The sequence below is a fragment of the Coregonus lavaretus genome, assembly GCF_964263955.1.
Source record: "Coregonus lavaretus genome assembly, chromosome: 23".
Taxonomy (NCBI): Eukaryota; Metazoa; Chordata; class Actinopteri; order Salmoniformes; family Salmonidae; genus Coregonus; species Coregonus lavaretus.
Window position 1 is genome coordinate 19,151,295 of NC_140010.1, and position 19,530 is coordinate 19,170,824.

The 19,530-nt window shown below is 40.9% G+C and overlaps 1 protein-coding gene across 1 annotated transcript in view; it reads left to right on the forward strand.

Moving 5' to 3' along the window:
* Positions 1-1,484: 1,484 nt before the first annotated feature.
* The window catches only part of LOC311098989 (A-type potassium channel modulatory protein DPP6-like), a 73,544-nt gene continuing 55,498 nt past the window's right edge, over positions 1,485-19,530 (forward strand). The window contains exon 1 of the mRNA XM_084139571.1: positions 1,485-1,571. Coding sequence (XP_083995697.1) covers positions 1,542-1,571 — 30 coding nt within the window. The 5' untranslated portion in view covers positions 1,485-1,541. The remainder of the gene's footprint in view (positions 1,572-19,530) is intronic.

The following is a 19,530-nucleotide window of genomic DNA, read 5'->3' on the forward strand; positions in this document are numbered from 1 at the left end:
CTTTAACACACTTAACATAAAAGTCACTGTGATTTACTGCAGTTTCTTCTGTCATGATCTGTCATGAGTTTTTAAGAGTTTGATTGCCTTCGATTTGATTGAACTGTTTTGGTTAATAGTTTGCCTGAAGACATTGATTTGGACCAAACCAGAAGTGTTTATTTCTTAATTACTTTTTAGTAAGTTGCTAAGAGGTCCTTTTGGGTATTGTTTTTTGTTTGTCTCTAAACTATTCCACAAAAGTTGCTTTGATTAAATATTCATAACATAGATTGAAGAGATGGCACAACATCGGTCTGTCTACTCCTGGGTTTTCCCACGCTAGATGAGGATATGAGAAAAGCATGAGATGAAGGAGACATCAGTGGAGTCATAACATAAGTAAACATGATGCAGGCTGGCTCCAAGCCTGTGTTGGTTTACCATGGGACTAGAGACCACACATGGGTAAGCAGAGCCCTCTGTTTACAGTGTAAAGCTGCAATCATCAGACAAACACTATTCACTCCACAACTGAACACATACACACGCATTGAAAAGTGTCCTTGTAACTAAAGGGACTCTGACATCAAACTCTCATATAGGCCTACCGTACAAAAAGCCATGAAATTAGCCAGAAGGTTAATGAGAGCAATGAAAGTCTCCTTATTAAGATGACCATTGGATATTAACACTGCCGTGTGTGTGTGTGTGTGTGTGTGTGTGTGTCTCTGTGCTCACTGTGTGTGGGCGTGTGTGTGTGTGTGTGTGTGCCTGTCTCTGTGATCACTGTGTGTGTGTGTGTGTGTGTGTGTGTGTGTGCCTGTCTCTGTGATCACTGTGTGTGGGCGTGTGTGTATAGGAGACAGACTCATGGTAAATGAATGATTTCGCTGTGAAATGCCCCTCATGGTAAAATGGAGATAATGAGCTTGATGAAGGAGCTCTAGACTTGTTAATTACCCCTCTGTAATGACTGGGCCATGAAGAACAACCTTATTCAGACTCTCTTTTCCAAACTTCTCTCTCCCTATCATTATTACATGACAGATGGAACTGCATGTTTTTACAGAACTGAATGGATGACCTTTTAGAATACAGATCAACCGTGACGAACTATGCCGATACTCCCCCATCTTGCTAGTTTAACCTTCTCTCTCAGACTTCACAGCCTCTGCCAAGGTGTAAAACAGAAGAGCTGTGGATGGAATGGAGGGCTGCTCAGTGCTAATATGCACATAGTAAATTGGAACAGAGAGGCAGGTGTTGTGTGCTGCCAATTGGAAAGGGAAAGTGCACGGTGTGAAAAGCCAAACAGCCAGGGAAGGTCGGTCGAGGCGGTCAGTGACGGCCAGCTGGAGTGATGCCAGAGGGTAAAGGGGACGTTAGAGACTATGGACTCTGGCTGGATTGGTCGGACAGCTGGTTAGTCTGGTGGTTACTGTGGGAACATGTTGTTCCTTCCTGCAGCCACAGTATGGTAACCTTGAGACCCCTCACAACTACCTCATTGATCCACAGAGTCTAACATGGGTAGAGCTTGAAGGCAAACCGTGTGTTACATGAGTGGACTGAAGTTGTGCAGTGAGTTGGTGAGTTCTTTATGCAGCGATTATTTTGGCCATGAGCACGAGTACACACCTCATTAACATACAGGCCAATAGGTCTAATCTTTCCTTAGAGATAGCGCTTAACATTGTTTTAGCCACAGAAAGTGCATAGTGTTTTTGGACATAGTTGAAAGTGGTTGTTGTCTGCAACCTGGATTGTATAAGACAGATACCCTTTGGACTGTGTTGTCAGTGGAGTGAGGAGAGGCGGATGATGATAATGTTCAACTATCACACACACATACTCCCCCTGCTCTGTCTGTCCCTTTAAAGACCCTGCACAGCTGGTTATTAGTGACCACGGTGACATGCTTTTTAATGTAATACCAGTCTAGACCGGTTTGTTTCACCCTATCAACATGGAGTCTACAGCTCAAGCCTGATTGGCATATAGGGGGGTGGTGGCGTTAGGGTGAGTGAGAGGCAGCTAGGAGTTAATGGGATGGTTTTAGACAGATGGTATTCAGTCAGATCATCTCACAGGAATCATTGTTTATATTGGGCTAATATATGATGAGATGATTGCATGTACTCTGTAGCTGTGAAGTGGAAACAATTCTAACCAGGGACACTTACTGTAATCCTGCTATTTATGGGATATTACTATAGTATGTCTTAGTTTCTACAGCAATAGCAAAAACTGCCCGGGTAATGTGTGAGTGGTAATGTACAGTATCTTCACAATGTAAATTGAGTTGTCATAGGGTTGTTACAGTAAATGGTGCTGACCAACATACAGGGGTCTGGCTTCCCTTGGTGATCACTGGAGGGAGCTAGCATGCAGGCTGGGGCAGCACTGTGGACTGACTGATCATTGACCGACATGATGGTCAACACAAAGTGACGGTTCTAGTGCTAAGACCACTGCTATATTTGTGTCCTTGGACGGAGAGGAAAAATGTATCGAAATAAATCATCTAAAATGTCGCTTCACACAGTCACTGTGTATGCATGCTTAAATGCCTAATGGTATTTTCATTTTCAAACGGCTACAAAAGACTCCTCTGGCCTCCACTGGCCCATCATTGTTAGATTTCTCCAATTAAATGTGAATGTCTGTTCTGTGGTTTCCACTGCTGCCAGTGAAGCTGTCCTTTTCATGTGGTGCTGAAATCTGCCTGTGAAGCTGTCCATTTGCTGTCTATTTCATGTGTTGCTGAAACCTGCCAGTGAAGCTGTCCATTTGCTGTCAGTCTCATGTGGTGCTGAGATCTGCCAGTGAAGCTGTCCATCTCTTGTGGTGCTGAAATATGTAAATGGAGCTGTCCACAGTTGGTTCTGAAAACTGCTGGCCATCACTGGTTACTGTTTATAAGTGGAGGTATCACACACCCACACACACAGCCTACTGACATTCCTCTAGTCATCTCCTCTATATGAGACAATGTACCAATATTGGTTTGTTCCTATTTCAAGCTCCCATCACTGAGCCAGGCTTATGTTCTCAGCTCTACTCTACTCTCTAGAGGGGTGAGTTTACCATTTCCCCACAGATGACTAGTGCAAGAGGGCAGTTGCTCTGCTGAGATTGGCTCTGACCTCTACAGTAATAGGGAGTAGGCTTTTCATGACCATGAGAAGAGCATCAGTTTAATACAAAAATAAGCAGGCATGCAGGCTGTAGCATCTTAAGGCCAGGCATCACACCCTATTAGGGAATCTCCCCCCCCCCCCCCTTAATCATATCACAATCAACTTTTACCAGTTGAATGTGGACCCAAATATGATACTTTTTTGTATTAAAATATTTCTGATATATTGTATTAAAATATGAAAATTATGTGATATCATTAAATATGTGCCTATTTGCATATCACACAAATCCATTATTCTGGCAGATTTTTAGAATCAGCCTAAATATTTCATTTTGTTAAGAAACTCCAGGACCGGATTTATACAGTGGGGAAAAAAAGTATTTAGTCAGCCACCAATTGTGCAAGTTCTCCCACTTAAAAAGATGAGAGAGGCCTGTAATTTTCCTCATAGGTACACGTCAACTATGACAGACAAAATGAGAAATTTTTTTCCAGAAAATCACATTGTAGGATTTTTTATGAATTTATTGGCATATGATGGTGGAAAATAAGTATTTGGTCAATAACAAAAGTTTCTCAATACTTTGTTATATACCCTTTGTTGGCAATGACACAGGACAAACGTTTTCTCTAAGTCTTCACAAGGTTTTCACACACTGTTGCGCTGGTATTTTGGCCCATTCCTCCATGCAGATCTCCTCTAGAGCAGTGATGTTTTGGGGCTGTCGCTGGGCAACACATACTTTCAACTCCCTCCAAAGATTTTCTATGTGGTTGAGATCTGGAGACTGGCTAGGCCACTCCAGGACCTTGAAATGCTTCTTACGAAGCCACTCCTTCGTTGCCCGGGCGGTGTGTTTGGGATCATTGTCATGCTGAAAGACCCAGCCACGTTTCATCTTCAATGCCCTTGCTGATGGAAGGAGGGTTTCACTCAAAATCTCACGATACATGGCCCCATTCATTCTTTCCTTTACACGGATCAGTCGTCCTGGTCCCTTTGCAGAAAAACAGCCCCAAAGCATGATGTTTCCAACCCCATGCTTCACAGTAGGTATGGTGTTCTTTGGATGCAACTCAGCATTCTTTGTCCTCCAAACATGACGAGTTGAGTTTTTACCAAAAAGTTATATTTTGGTTTCATCTGACCATATGACATTCTCCCAATCCTCTTCTGGATCATCCAAATGGACTTCAGACGGGCCTGGACATGTACTGGCTTAAGCAGGGGGACACGTCTCGCACTGCAGGATTTGAGTCCCTGGCGGCGTAGTGTGTTACTGATGGTTGGCTTTGTTACTTTGGTCCCAGCTCTCTGCAGGTCATTCACTAGGTCCCCCCGTGTGGTTCTGGGATTTTTGCTCACCCTTCTTGTGATCATTTTGACCCCACGGGGTGAGATCTTTCGTGGAGCCCCAGATCGAGGGAGATTATCAGTGGTCTTGTATGTCTTCCATTTCCTAATAATTGCTCCCACAGTTGATTTCTTCAAACCAAGCTGCTTACCTATTGCAGATTCAGTCTTCCCAGCCTGGTGCAGGTCTACAATTTTGTTTTTGGTGTCCTTTGACAGCTCTTTGGTCTTGGCCATTGTGAAGTTTGGAGTGTGACTGTTTGAGGTTGTGGACAGGTGTATTTTATCTGATAACAAGTTCAAACAGGTGCCATTAATACAGGTAACGAGTGGAGGACAGAGGAGCCTCTGAAAGAAGAAGTTACAGGTCTGTGAGAGCCAGAAATCTTGCTTGTTTGTAGGTGACCAAATACTTATTTTCCACCATAATTTGCAAATAAATTCATAAAAAATCCTACAATGGGATTTTCTGGATTTTTTTTCCTCAATTTGTCTGTCATAGTTGACATGTACCTATGATGAAAATTACAGGCCTCTCTCATCTTTTTAAGTGGGAGAACTTGCACAATTGGTGGCTGACTAAATACTTATTTGCCCCACTGTACATAGCAGATTGTGGATCAATATGCTTCTGCTAAAATGACTAAAATATAAATGTGTGGGAAAAGTCTGACTTTCGGGAAATTGCCGTTAAAGACAAGTACACTGAATTTAGACTGCCAAACACATATTTACATCCAATCACCATCTCTTCAAAGTAAGCTACTACATATAGTCCAGGTTGGAACATTCTCTATGAAATGGGCATTTTAAATGATGTGTGATTTTATGTAGTGAGCTTTGAAATTATGAATGTATATCCATTTTTAAGAGGTTACAATTCAGGAAATGTTGATAACGGTAGTATGATAAACTAACATAAATATATATTTTCATGAACTTTTTGAAAATACTAATATTAATGGACCAAAATACCAATAAATCTCAAAATTGATAAGTAGATGCAAAAACATAATTTTAGCCTGAGGTGCCTGACCTTAATATGATCACCATTTTACAGGATAACTTTTCTGCAATGCAGGAAATTTAAAAGTTGTAGTGTAGTTGAGGTTTAAAAAGTTAAATAATTCACATTTCCTGTTGCTGCAGGATTATTTTCCTGCTGTAGCAAACTGGCTCGCATTAAGATCCTACCTACAGTACATCTGTAAGATCTCCCTTTAAACAAGGTGTATACTGGCATAGAGTATCTCTATGGAGTTTACAGAGATATTCCACAGAGTGTGTGAGATGCAGGCAGCCCCAGTACAAACAGAGTGTCTAATGAACTATTTATACTACATGTGGGAGTAGTATTATGTAACATCACTTCTTAAGGGGATCCATGGCCACACTTTCTATTCAGAGACTCAACTTACTGTAGATGAATGCTCTGTAGAATGGTATTAATTGTGGGTGTTTATTGTGAGTTCTTCATATATAAATTATACTCATTAAATTATATTGCCATGTATGCATACAGGAGGAGATGCCTACGCTGCTTACTAATTAGTACAAACATCATTACGATAATTCTGTTTGTTCTCTGAGGTCTTGAAGAGTAAACAGGTGTTTATTGATTGATTTGAGAGGTGTAATCCATTCAAAGCTCCTCTATTTTTAGAGACCCTTGGTCTTTGTATGCATAACTCATAAATAACAAGGAGAAATGATACCGGTCCCCAAAACTAACCCCCATTTGTTAGACCTGTCACTGTGAGTCGATTACTCTGTGACCTTCCTCTGAATGGGGGCTTCAACAAAGGGACCACCAGATAATTGAATCATCATCAAGAATACCTTGGTCAATGGTCAGAATCACAAAAATTAATCTTGGCCAATCAGAATGCAGCAGTAACCCCACTGGAGGCCATATTAACTAGACTAAATTACCTGTATGTTTGCTGTTATCTCTTTGTAGTTGAGGTAGTGTCGAAAGCCCGACCCTAGGCAACAGTGACTAGGGTCTGGTTTCCATGACAAACTCTTTACGCATAGAGGAACTACATCACTGCTTGCCTCACTACCTTATCTGCTTGAAAATAAAAAAAATGTTGGGAGAGTTGTTTGTCTGAAGAGGAATATTTATTTTTTCCTTTTCGAAGTTGCCAAAAGAGTCCCTCATTGAAACCAGACCCTAGTCACTGTTGCCAAGGGTCAGGTTTTCGCACAATATTATTTACCAGACCACCGGACTACATCATTGTTAGTTTATAAAGTGAGGAAAAGTCAAGCGCTCCAATCTTATAAACTTGCTGCTCACCAAATTCTGCAGCACCAGTGGCTCATAATCTATAGTTCTAATGGATGCATGAGGAACTGGAGCAACCTTTAATGAGGATAATAGGCTAAATCTACCGCACACCCAAAACCCATTATTGAAGGTGCTTTTTCAAGTTTTTCCAGTAATGGATAGAGAAGAACCTGAAAAGCATAAATGCTAATAGCCAAGATCATGTAAGAACTCACATTCCCATTCTTGAAACTTTAACCACCTTCACCAGCAATGCAGACCCGTGTTTCTATATGAGCGTGTGTCCGTGCCAGCCATTGCTGGCAATGGGGCTGGGGTGCTGGCTGCTCAAAGTGAGCTGAATAGGTAGACACATCAGGTCTCAGAGCGGAAGGCTCCTCAGTCCTCACAGCTCATTGTGCAGTGGGGAGGAGGTGGGGGCTGGACTGGCAGACTTCTAAAATTAGGCTCTGTGGTTGAAGGACAGAACCGTGTGCTCCCATGAGTATCGTGGAAGCACAGGGACTCCAGGACAATATAGAGGGCAAAACGTAGTTCAACATGAATTAGCCTTGAACAAGACCTGTTAAGCGTTAGGAGGGAGGAAAGGAGGAGGGGAAGGAACAGTGGCAACATTAATTAACAATGTCAATGTGATAAAAAATTAAGGATTGTCTCATTAGTTGGGCTTAATTGTGTTACAGAAAATAAATGAGAGATTTTAAGACAGACACATTTAGAAAGTTTTTAAGGAAGTGCATTGATGGTGTTTCTAAGTCCTTTGTGGGTGTGTCGTATAATTTCTGTATTTTTATACATCTTTGTAATTCTTGCTTTCCATATCTGCATAGTTGCCTCATTCGGAGAACACCTTGCGTAGTTGCAGAGTGTGGATGAATCTTGAGTTCAGTGCAAAATATTGAATTATTCATAAAGTAAAAGAAAAGATCAGCAAAACATGACCTAAGAAATCTGACTTACAACACCGTTTATTTTTATAGCCAAACCATTTCGCTTTTACCTTCACATTTGAGCTACCATATTATTACTGTAGGAGGATATTGGAAATACATTTTTATTACACTTTTTGGGGTCAAATTTCAACAGTCATCCGCAGCAACACTGGTGCAGAAGTGGTCAGAGAGCTGGTTGAACAGCTGGTGTGATGCTGATGCTGATGCTAATAATAATAACAATAATAATGATGAAAGCTGAATTGCTCCACCACCCACCAAATGTCACTTTCTCTGTGGTGAAGCGCCTGCCAGTGCCATATGCAGTCAGCTGCAGCGATGATTGCTTTACCAAATTATACTCGTTGTCAAAACAAGAAAAGGCGTCCGTCCGTGTGACATCTCGGGGGATTGGTGTGAAGTTGAGCGCTCTCTCTCGCTCTCTTTCTCTCTTTCTCTCTCTTCCTTTCTCTGTCTCTCTCGCGCGCTCTCTCTCTGCATTGACATTTAAAGCGCGGTACGGTTCGCAACACTCCGCACCTGTCTGTTCAGGACTTGACAGCTGTGATCTCTACGCTGTGTAGTTAGTTATCATGACTACCCCCAAGGAGCCAAATGCGACTCAAAAGCAAGAAGAGCAGGTATGGCATTTTTTTACTAGTGTATGGGTTATTCATAAATCGTAGACAAATATGTTAATAAACTATTTTAAATACATTTTAAGAAATGGCACCGTTTATTCAAGACATGGTCAGGATAATCTACAGATGTTTGCTGTGACAGTGAGGGCTTGGGTCTGATCCTTTTCGCTGCTCACTGACAGACAGTTTATAGCCTAATAGATTTCTTGCTTTCACCTAACATTAGCTAATATCTTGTCATGCAGACATCGGGAGCTGTTCAAGCTTTCTTCTGTCTTTTACATTTTACATTTTAGTCATTTAGCAGATGCTCTTATCCAGAGCCACTTACAGTAGTGAGTGCATACATTTTCATACTTTTTTTTTTCTCACAGTAGGCTGCATGTTGAGTTCTATACAATGCCATGAGAATTTATTTTGAAGCTTTTATAATTTCTGTAAAAAAAATGACAAAAAAGAAACACAATCCTACCCAACCTGATGTTAATATATTGCTGGACATTGATGTCTATGTTCACTTTTAAGACATGCAACATCCTCATCAGATAACATTTGCATGGACCATTGTAGACAAATTAGACATTTATGCCTAACTTGAGGGTTTTTGTTGGTGGTGGGTGAGTAAGGGCCATGTCTCATGGCAGAGTCATTGTATATAGAAAAAGCTTTTGAACTTCTGTTTGAATATTTGATGATCTTTAATGTAAAAAATATGAGTGATCATCCTGTATATTGTATACTTGTCAAGGCCAATAAAGAACCATCATCGATTTGTTGCTTATAGACAACAGGATCAGTGTGACAGGACCAATAGCAATCGTTCTGTGTGACCTTAAAAACCATCTTGCAAGTTAAATCTGGTTAAATTGTTCTAATAAAAATAGAATATACAGCCCTTGTAGATGGCAATGCAATATATTTATTTATTCCTATTTCCCCCCTGGGCTGCTAGAGAAACAAAATTGTGACGCACATGCACTAGTAAGCAACACCCCCCCAAGTGCATGACGAAGCCTGTGTTTTTGCCTATTTGTTCAGGTGAAGACCGCGCCGGCTAACTAGCAGTGATTCTGATTATGGTTTAAGAAAAGACCTCTGGGTAGTTTTGAATGGATATTTCCGTAGTGTCTGCACTGATAATATGTTCCTGGATGGGATGAACATGTGTTCTGAGTAGGTTCAGCAGAACATCACATGAACACAATCACATTTCAATATGAATGTTTGATTGATGAAGGGATGAAATTATATATGTCTGGAGATTAATCTACAGTCCATACGTCCCCAATTTCCCATCAGATAGTGTTATATTAACTTATTTTCAATATTCTTGTGAGTTTCTGTATCGTAGACTTAACCAGAAGTGAAATATCTTAACGAAAGAAGTGTTTGACACAACAAACTCTGTTTCCCTGTAGCTGCTGATATGCAAATTGGAAGTCTAATGAACATTGTACTAATAGTCTTTCGATTTTTGCTGGATCTTTCAAAGGTTAGCCAGTGTGGGGAGTCTCTAGATGTACTGTATCTATCTCTTCAGAGGTTGTGCCCAACACTTGCTGAACATTCCGGTAATCAAGACTCAAGAGAAAGGTCAAAGTCGGTTGTCAGGGTGATAGTTTTCTCCTGTTCTAATGAATACTCCAGGCTGGTATCATATTGGCTGTTTGCATTCTCAACTGGAATATTCAGCTTAAAAAGCTTAAAAAGGATTAGACTTTACAAATAAATAATAGGCTATTTAGTATTTATTATGATCCCCATTAGCTGCTGCCAAGGCAGGATTAAAACAATTACATCAAAACACAACAACAGCTTACATAATAAACAATACATCATACAATACATTATTACATTATTACTCTATTACACTACAATACACTACAATACTACAATATTGCAGTGTGTATGCGTGTGTGTATCCACATTATGCCGTGAGGTTTTATGTTTTTTAAAATTAGATTTTACTGCTCGCTTTAGTTACTTAATGTGGAAGAGAGTTCCATGTGGTCATGGCTCTATGTAGTACTGTGCGTTTTCCAGCATCTGTTCTGGACGTAGGAACTGTGAAGAGACCGCTTGTGGCATGTCTTGTGGGGTATGTATGGGTGTCTGAGCTGTGTGTTAGCTATTTGAACGGACAGTTCGGTGCATTCAACACGTCAATACCTCTCACAAAGACTACTTTGAGCCAGTAGCACATTTAAGGGCCAGCGGTGCTGCTCTTTTCTGGGCCAACTAATTTGAATATGTCCTTTGTGGCACTTGACCATATAACTGGGTAGTAGCCTGTAGGAACAGGAGCAGCGGAGCAGCGCTTTATCACAGACAGACATCTCTCCATCTTAGCTACCTTTGCATCAATATGTTTTGACCATGTCAGTTTACAATCTAGGGTTACACCAAGCAGTTTAGTCTCCTCTAGCTGCTCAATTGCCACATAATTCATTACAAGATTTAGTTGAGGTTTCAGGGTTAGCGAATGATTTGTCCCAAATACAATGCTTTTCGTTGTTGATATATTTAGGACTAGTTTATTACTTGCCACCCATTCGAAAACTGTCTGCAGCTCTTTATTAAACTCCATAGATGTCTCTCTGTTCAGCTAGAAAATATTGCTGTCTTTTTTTGTTCTCTCTCTTTCATAACTTCTCAAAACTCTGTTAGGTCTGAAATCTGGACGGTACTGTAAATTTGAATAATTTAAAGTAAACTTAATAAAAACAGATTCTTGGAGGATGGGGTAAGGGTGTTAGACTAGAGACACATCTCAATTCTTCACTGGCTAGCTTTATCAGCTCTCTGTGCTTCACAGCTAACCGCCAATATTCCCATGAATACTAAATAGCACCTAGCTAGATAACACTGGTGCTAGGTGCATTTGGTTTCTGAAATCATATCAGAGAATGAGCCATTTCTGAACAAGAAGAAGTAAGGTCAACATGGGGCAAGTAAGGTCAACATGGGGTCCACACACACACACACACACACACACACACACACAATCAGGCACACAAGTGTACACACACACTGCAGTGTCTCAGCTCTTTCTACTGGCCACACATACAGTTGCTATTCTCATCTTACTTTTGCGGATGCAGAGGCATAGAGCGTATTAATACTTCCCACTCACTCTCCTCTGAAACCATGCTACCTTGTCTTTCTTGGCAGGGTGGTTTCATTACCCTGGCCTGGAATTCAAACAACACCCTCTCTTGTTTTAGGATGGAAATATTGGTAATTATTGTGTTGTGTCACAGAAATCATTCTTACAAATGGTCATCGTCCTGGTCTATGCCAGACTTCTATGGTGACGTTGGCTAACCTTTAGCCAAAATAGGATAGCTGCCTGACTCTGTGCCTTCTGTCTGTGCCTACTGTCTGTTGGCCTGTGCAGGTGAGTGGGAAAGGATAACCTTCTCAATAATGTGCATTTGGAAAGTATTTAGACCCCTGGACTTTTTCCACATTTTGTTACGTTAAAGCCTTACTCTAAAATGGATAAAAAATATATAAATCCTCATTAATCTACACACAATACCCCATAATGACAAAGTGAAAACAGGTATTTAGAAATTTTTGCAAACAAGAAGCAGAATCAATCTCCTCAGTACCTTTTTTAATGAATGAATTTGACACAGACCAGAATAATTAGGTTACGTTATAGGGTCCTCCTCTCGCAGATTGATTGGTCTGCTGGTCCATCGTTGTGAACATGACAGGTAAGCTTGCATGCATGATATCATGACTGTTTAATAATGATTAATAGACAGAATAGTAGTGTTTCACTGTGAAGATAATATTGCATTAGAGCTGCTGTTTCTTTCTAATGAATAGACTTGCATTGTGATTAATTCATACAACTATCACAACCATGCATATTATTAAATGACACCGATGTTCAAAATAACATGGTTTTATATTCGTTGATAACTAATATTGAAAGGTGAAATGATGCAATCTACCTCGATTAGGCTACTTCATCCTAATGTAAGCTAAATGCATTGGATACAAAACAAATAGTGGCATGTGATAAAGGATAACATGTCCAATATTATTATATACATTCATATCAAACAGGAATATACAGTGCATTAGGAAAGTATTCAGACCCCTTGACTTTTTCCACATTTTGTTACGTTAAAGCCTTATTCTAAAATTGATTTTTTTTTATCCTCATCAATCTACACACAATACCCCATAATGACAAAGCGAAACAGGTTTTTAGATTTTTCTTGCAAATATATTAACAATTCGAAATAGAAATACCTCATTTACATAAGTATTCAGACCCTTTGCTATGAGACTTGAAATTGAGCTCAGGTGCATCCTGTTTCCATTGATCATCCTTGAGATGTTTCTTCAACTTGATTGGAGTCCACCTGTGGTAAATTCAATTGATTGGACATGATTTGGAAAGGCACACACCTGTCCATATAAGGTCCCACAGTTGACAGTGCATGTTAGAGCAAAAACCAAGCCATGAGGTCGAAGGAATTGTCCGTAGAGCTCCGAGACAGGATTGTGTCGTGGCACAGATCTGGGGAAGGGTACCAAAAATGGCCTCCATCATTCTTAAATGGAAGAAGTTTGGAACCACCAAGACTCTTCCTAGAGCTAACCCAAACTGAGCAATCGGGGGAGAAGGGCCTTGGTCAGGGTGGTGACCAAGAACCCGTTGGTCACTCTGACAGAGCTCCAGAGTTCCTCTGTGGAGATGGGAGAACCTTCCAGAAGGACAACCATCTCTGCAGCACTCCACCAATCAGGCCTTTATGGTAGAGTGGCCAGACGGAAGCCACTCCTCAGTAAAAGGCACATGACAGCCCGCTTGGAGTTTGCCAAAAGGCACCTAAAGGACTCTGAGACCATGAGAAACAAGATTCTCTGGTCTGATGAAACCAAGATTGAACTCTTCGGCCTGAATGCCAAGCGCCACGTCTGGAGGAAACCTGGCACCATCCCTACAGTGAAGCATGATGGTGGCAGCATCATGCTCTTGGGATGTTTTTCAGCAGCAGGGACTGGGAGACTAGTCAGGATCGAGGGAAAGATGAACGGAGCAAAGTACAGAGAGTCCTTGATGAAAACCTGCTCCAGAGTGCTCAGGAATTCAGACTGGGGCGAATGTTCACCTTTCAACAGAACAACAACCCTAAGCACACAGCCAAGACAATGCAGGAGTGGCTTCGGGACAAGTCTCTGAATGTCTTTAAGTGGCCCAGCCAGAGCCCAGACTTGAACCCGATCGGACATCTCTGGAGAGGGCTGAAAATAGCTGTGCAGCGATGCTCCCCATCCAACCTGACAGAGCTTGAGAGGATCTGCAAAGAAGAATGGGAGAAACTCCCCAAATACAGATGTGCCAAGCTTGTAGCGTCATACCCAAGAAGACTTGAGGCTGTAATTGCTGCCAAAGGTGCTTCAACAAAGTACTGAGTAAAGGGTCTGAATACTTATGTAAATTAGATTTTTCAGTTTTTTTATTTTTAATAAATTTGCAAACATTTCTACAAACCTGTGTTTGCTTTGTCATTATGGTGTATTGTGTGTAGATTGAGGAGGAAAAAACGATTTAATCCATGTTAAAATAAGGCTGTAACGTAACAAAATGTGGATAAAGTCAAGGGGTCTGAATATTTTCCGAATGCACTGTACATAATATTTGTTGTCTGTAAGAATATATATAATTTCTTAGTATTTGAACCTCCAACCATCCTTCTCTCCATAGTACAAAACAATTCAGAACTCACAGGTGGTTCCATTTCAAATTTGAGAATGGATTCAATACATTCACTCACATGGACAATATATTATTATAGTAATGTGTCCTTTTTAGAGCCTGATAATAATGATTATAGTAAGGTGTCCTTTTTAGAGCCTGATAATAATGATTATATTAAGGTGTCCTTTTTAGAGCCTGATAATAATCCAGCTGAGCCCTTATGTTACCCTAAAGTGGCTCAGAACCACTCCTCAGGTTTACTGTTCACTATTTGGACCCTCAAGTTATCTCTCATACACTCCAAAGCTTTTGATTATCAACTTCCTGCCATATATCAATCTGTTATGATGTTGGGAAGAATGTAGTCTTGTCTGACAGTTTTTACAGGGGCCTTCATTTGAAAAATAATAGTATATGTAGTTAGAGAGGCAAAGTTACCCCTGAAGATACAATGTAGCGCTGCTGCCTACCCTTAAAGCTGGAATCAGTCATGGTAAAACTGCCACGTCCATTTGTGATATTATAACAACAACGAAATGACTTAAAACAATGTTATTTTTTCCTCGGAAATGAGTGTACATCATTGCACGCACGATAGAACAGCTGAGTACAGTACCAGTCAAAAGTTTATACACACCTACTCATTCAAGAGTTTTTCTTTATTTAGATTGCGTCATCTGTGGATCTGTTCGGGCGGTATGCGAATTGGAGTGGGTCTAGGGTTTCCTGGATGATGGTGTTGATGTGAGCCAGCCTTTCAAAGCAATTCATGGCTACCGACGTGAGTGCTACGGGGCGGTAGTCATTTAGGCAGGTTACCTTTGCTTTCTTGGGCACAGGGACTATGGTGGTCTGCTTGAAACATGTACAGTTCCAGTCAAAAGTTTGGACACATCTAGTCATTCAAGGGTTTTTCTTTATTTATTTTTTACTATTTTCTACATTGTAGAATAATAGTGAAGACATCAAAACTATGAAATAACACATATGGAATCATGTAGTAACCAAAAAAGTGTTAAACAAATCCAAATATATTTTATATTTGAGATTCTTCAAAGTAGCCACCCTTTGCCTTGATGACAGCTTTGCATGCTCTTGGCGTTCTCTCAAACAGCTTCATGAGGTAGTAACCTGGAATGCATTTTAATTAAGAGGTGTGCCTTGTTAAAAGTTAATTTGTAGAATTTATTTCCTTCTTAATGCGTTTGAGCCAATCAGTTGTGTTGTGACAAGTTTTGGTTGGTAGACCAAGTCCATATTATGGCAAGAACAGCTCAAATAAGCAAAGAGAAATGACAGTCCATCATTACTTTAAGACATGAAGGTCAGTCAATCCGGAACATTTCAAGAACTTTGAAAGTTTCTTCAAATGCAGTCGCAAAAACCATCAAAAACTATGATGAATCTGGCTCTCATAAGGACCGTCACAGGAAAGGACAACCCAGAGTTACCTCTGCTGCAGAAGATAAGTTCATTAGAGTTACCAGCCTCAGAAATTGCAGCGCAAATAAATGCTTCACAGAGTTCAAGTAACAGACACATCTCAACATGAACTGTTCAGAGGGGACTGCGTGAATCAGGCCTTCATAGTCGATTTGCTGCAAAGAAACCACTACTAAAGGACACCAATAAGAAGAAGAGACTTGCTTGGGCCAATAAACACGAGCAATGGACATTAGACCGATGGAAATCTGTCCTTTGGTCTGATGAGTCCACATTTTGAGATTTTTGGTTCCAACCGCCGTGTCTTTGTCAGACGCAGAGTAGGTGAACGGATGATCTCCATATGTGTTCCCACCGTGAAGCACGGAGGAGGAGGTGTGATGGTGTGGGGGTGCTTTGCTGGTGACACTGTTGGTGATTTATTTAGAATTCAAGGCACACTTAAGCAGCATGGCTACCACAGCATTCTGCAGTGATACACCATCCCATCTGGTTTGCGCTTAGTGGGACTATCATTTGTTTTTCAACAAGACAATGACCCAACACACCTCCAGGCTGTGTAAGGGCTATTTGACCAAGAAGGAGAGTGATTGAGTGCTGCATCAGATGACCTGGCCTCCACAATTACCCGACTTCAACCCAATTGAGATGGTTTGGGATGAGTTGGACCGCAGAGTGAAGGAAACGCAGCCAACAAGTGATCAGCATATGTGGGAACTCCTTCAAGACTGTTAGAAAAGCATTCCAGGTGAAGCTGGTTGAGAGAATGCAAAGGGTGGCTACTTTGAAGAATCTCAAAAATAAAATATATTTTGATTTGTTGAACACTTTTTTGGTTACTACATGATTCCATATGTGTTATTTCATAGTTTTGATGTCTTCACTATTATTCTACAATGTAGACAATAGTACATATAAAGAAAAACCCTTGAATGAGTAGGTGTGTCCAAACTTTTGACTGGTACTGTATGTATTGCAAAAATAAATTACACGATGCTGAATGCTCCTCCCATTTCATAAACACAACAAAAACAATAACAAATGTGCTGGGGCCAACAGTAGCACTGTTTCCCTTAATGCGGATTCCAGATTTAAGCTTTCCAGTACACTTTGAAGAGTCACTCATCTTTCTCTTCACAAAGATCATTATTGTCTTTTAGATTTTCACTCACATTAAAATGTATATTAGAAGATTTGTTCATGTTTGGTCCCAAAAAATTGAAGGTCTGCTCCAGAAGTACCAAACGACAAATTGATGCGTACACTGAGTATACAAAACTTTAAGAACACCTGCTCTTTCCATGACATACACTGACCAGGTGAATCCAGGTGAAAGCTATGATCCCTTATTAATTTCACTTGTTAAATCCACTTCAATCAGTGTAGCTGAAGGGGAGGAGACAGGTTAAATAAGGATTTTTAAGCCTTGAGACAATTGAGACATGGATTGTGTATGTGTGCCATTCAGAGGGTGAATGGGCAAGACAAAATATTTAAGTGCCTTTGAACGGGGTGTGGTAGTAGGTGCCAGGCACACCGGTTTATGTCAAGAACTGCAACTCTGCTGGGTTTTTCCATGCTCAACAGTTTCTCGTATCAAGAATGGTCCACCACCCAAAGGACATCCAGCCAACTTGACACAACTGTGGGAAGCATTGGAGTCAACATGGGCCAGCATCCCTGTGGAACGCTTTTGACACCTTGTAGAGTCCATGCCCCGACGAATTGAGGCTCTCCTGAGGACAAAAGGGGTGGTGCAACTCAATATTAGGAAGATGTTCCTAATGTTTGGTGTTCCAACTGTAGCTCCTAACAAAAGACCAAATGTCAGTCTTCTCCTTATTCTTTACAATTCACTGGCCCTGTCTGACCCTTTAGATGATGCAAAATACCTTTTAGTCCAGTTGAAGTTCTCGAGTCGACATTCTGTTGTTATCAGTGGCACTCAGTGGTGCTATCAGTGGCCTCACTTTTAAGCCTTGAGATTTCTCTTTCTAAAGCTGTATCTTTTATTATCTGTTAAAACTATAATGAGTGTGTGCCCTCCAACTTTGTTTATTGTTACCTCCTCTCAAGTAGTTCAAGGGGATGCCTTATAATATCTTTATCCCCCCACGCTCATTGAGAAGTGTGTTGCTTCCTACACGTTTGCAAAGATTAATTACTTAGAGGATTTCTTTATTGATCTTGAATATGAGCCATGCTGTACTGATGCACTCCGGCCCCCATGGCGGTTAAGTTTAATTCACTCACTTTCTTATGCATCTCTTAGTCATATCCGTAAAGCATCTCTCCTACTCATAAAGCAAGTATATCTAGTTATTATAAATTCCATAGAGAGCATGCTAGATTCCTCTCCGTCTGTTTTTCTAGTCCTCCAAACATAGCAGTTAGCTTTTAGAAAGTTAATCCAGCAAATCAATAAACATTCAATTATGCCCAACAGCCAAGCTGTGTATTACATAGTCACCTCTGAGCAAACATTGCCCCCACCCCCCACCCTAGAATGTAATTAAATCCCCAAATTGTGGAAATCAGCATTTGTCCTACCTCTTTTGAAAGGCGGTGATCCCACTCTACTAAATAACTATCGGCCCATATCAAAATAGTCTGTTCTGGCAAAGGTATTGGAGTTCCTAGTCAATAAGCAGCTTAAGGTATACCTCCAGGAAAATTATATTTTGAGTGGTATGCAATCAGGTTTCAGGTCTAGCCACAGCACTGTCACAGAAACTTTGAAGCTTTTGAATGATATGCACTGTGCCCTGGATAAGAACATGCATTGTATACAGTGAGGGAAAAAAATATTTAGTCAGCCACCAATTGTGCAAGTTCTCCCACTTAAAAAGATGAGAGAGGCCTGTAATTTTCATCATAGGTACACAACTATGACAGACAAAATGAGAAGATTTTTCCAGAAAATCACATTGTAGGATTTTTAATGAATTTATTTGCAAATTATGGTGGAAAATAAGTATTTGGTCAATAACAAAAGTTTCTCAATACTTTGTTATATACCCTTTGTTGGCAATGACACAGGTCAAACGTTTTCTGTAAGTCTTCACAAGGTTTTCACACACTGTTGCTGGTATTTTGGCCCATTCCTCCATGCAGATCCCCTCTAGAGCAGTGATGTTTTGGGGCTGTCGCTGGGCAACACGGACTTTCAACTCCCTCCAAAGATTTTATATGGGGTTGAGATCTGGAGACTGGCTAGGCCACTCCAGGACCTTGAAATGCTTCTTACGAAGCCACTCCTTCGTTGCCCGGGCGGTGTGTTTGGGATCATTGTCATGCTGAAAGACCCAGCCACATTTAATCTTCAATGCCCTAGCTGATGGAAGGAGGTTTTCACTCAAAATCTCACGATACATGGCCCCATTCATTCTTTCCTTTACACAGATCAGTCGTCCTGGTCCCTTTGCAGAAAAACAGCCCCAAAGCATGATGTTTCCACCCCCATGCTTCACAGTAGATATGGTGTTCTTTGGATGCAACTCAGCATTCTTTGTCCTCCAAACACGACGAGTTGAGTTTTTACCAAAAAGTTATATTTTGGTTTCATCTGACCATATGACATTCTCCCAATCCTCTTCTGGATCATCAAAATGCACTCTAGCAAACTTCAGACAGGCCTGGAAATGTACTGGCTTAAGCAGGGGGACACGTCTGGCACTGCATGATTTGAGTCCCTGGCGGCGTAGTGTGTTACTGATGGTAGGCTTTGTTACTTTGGTCCCAGCTCTCTGCAGGTCATTCACTAGGTCCTCCCGTGTGGTTCTGGGATTTTTGCTCACCGTTCTTGTGATCATTTTGACCCCACGGGGTGAGATCTTGCGTGGAGCCCCAGATCGAGGGAGATTATCAGTGGTCTTGTATGTCTTCCATTTCCTAATAATTGCTCCCACAGTTGATTTCTTCAAACCAAGCTGCTTTCCTATTGCAGATTCAGTCTTCCCAGCCTGGTGCAGGTCTACAATTTTGTTTCTGGTGTCCTTTGACAGCTCTTTGGTCTTGG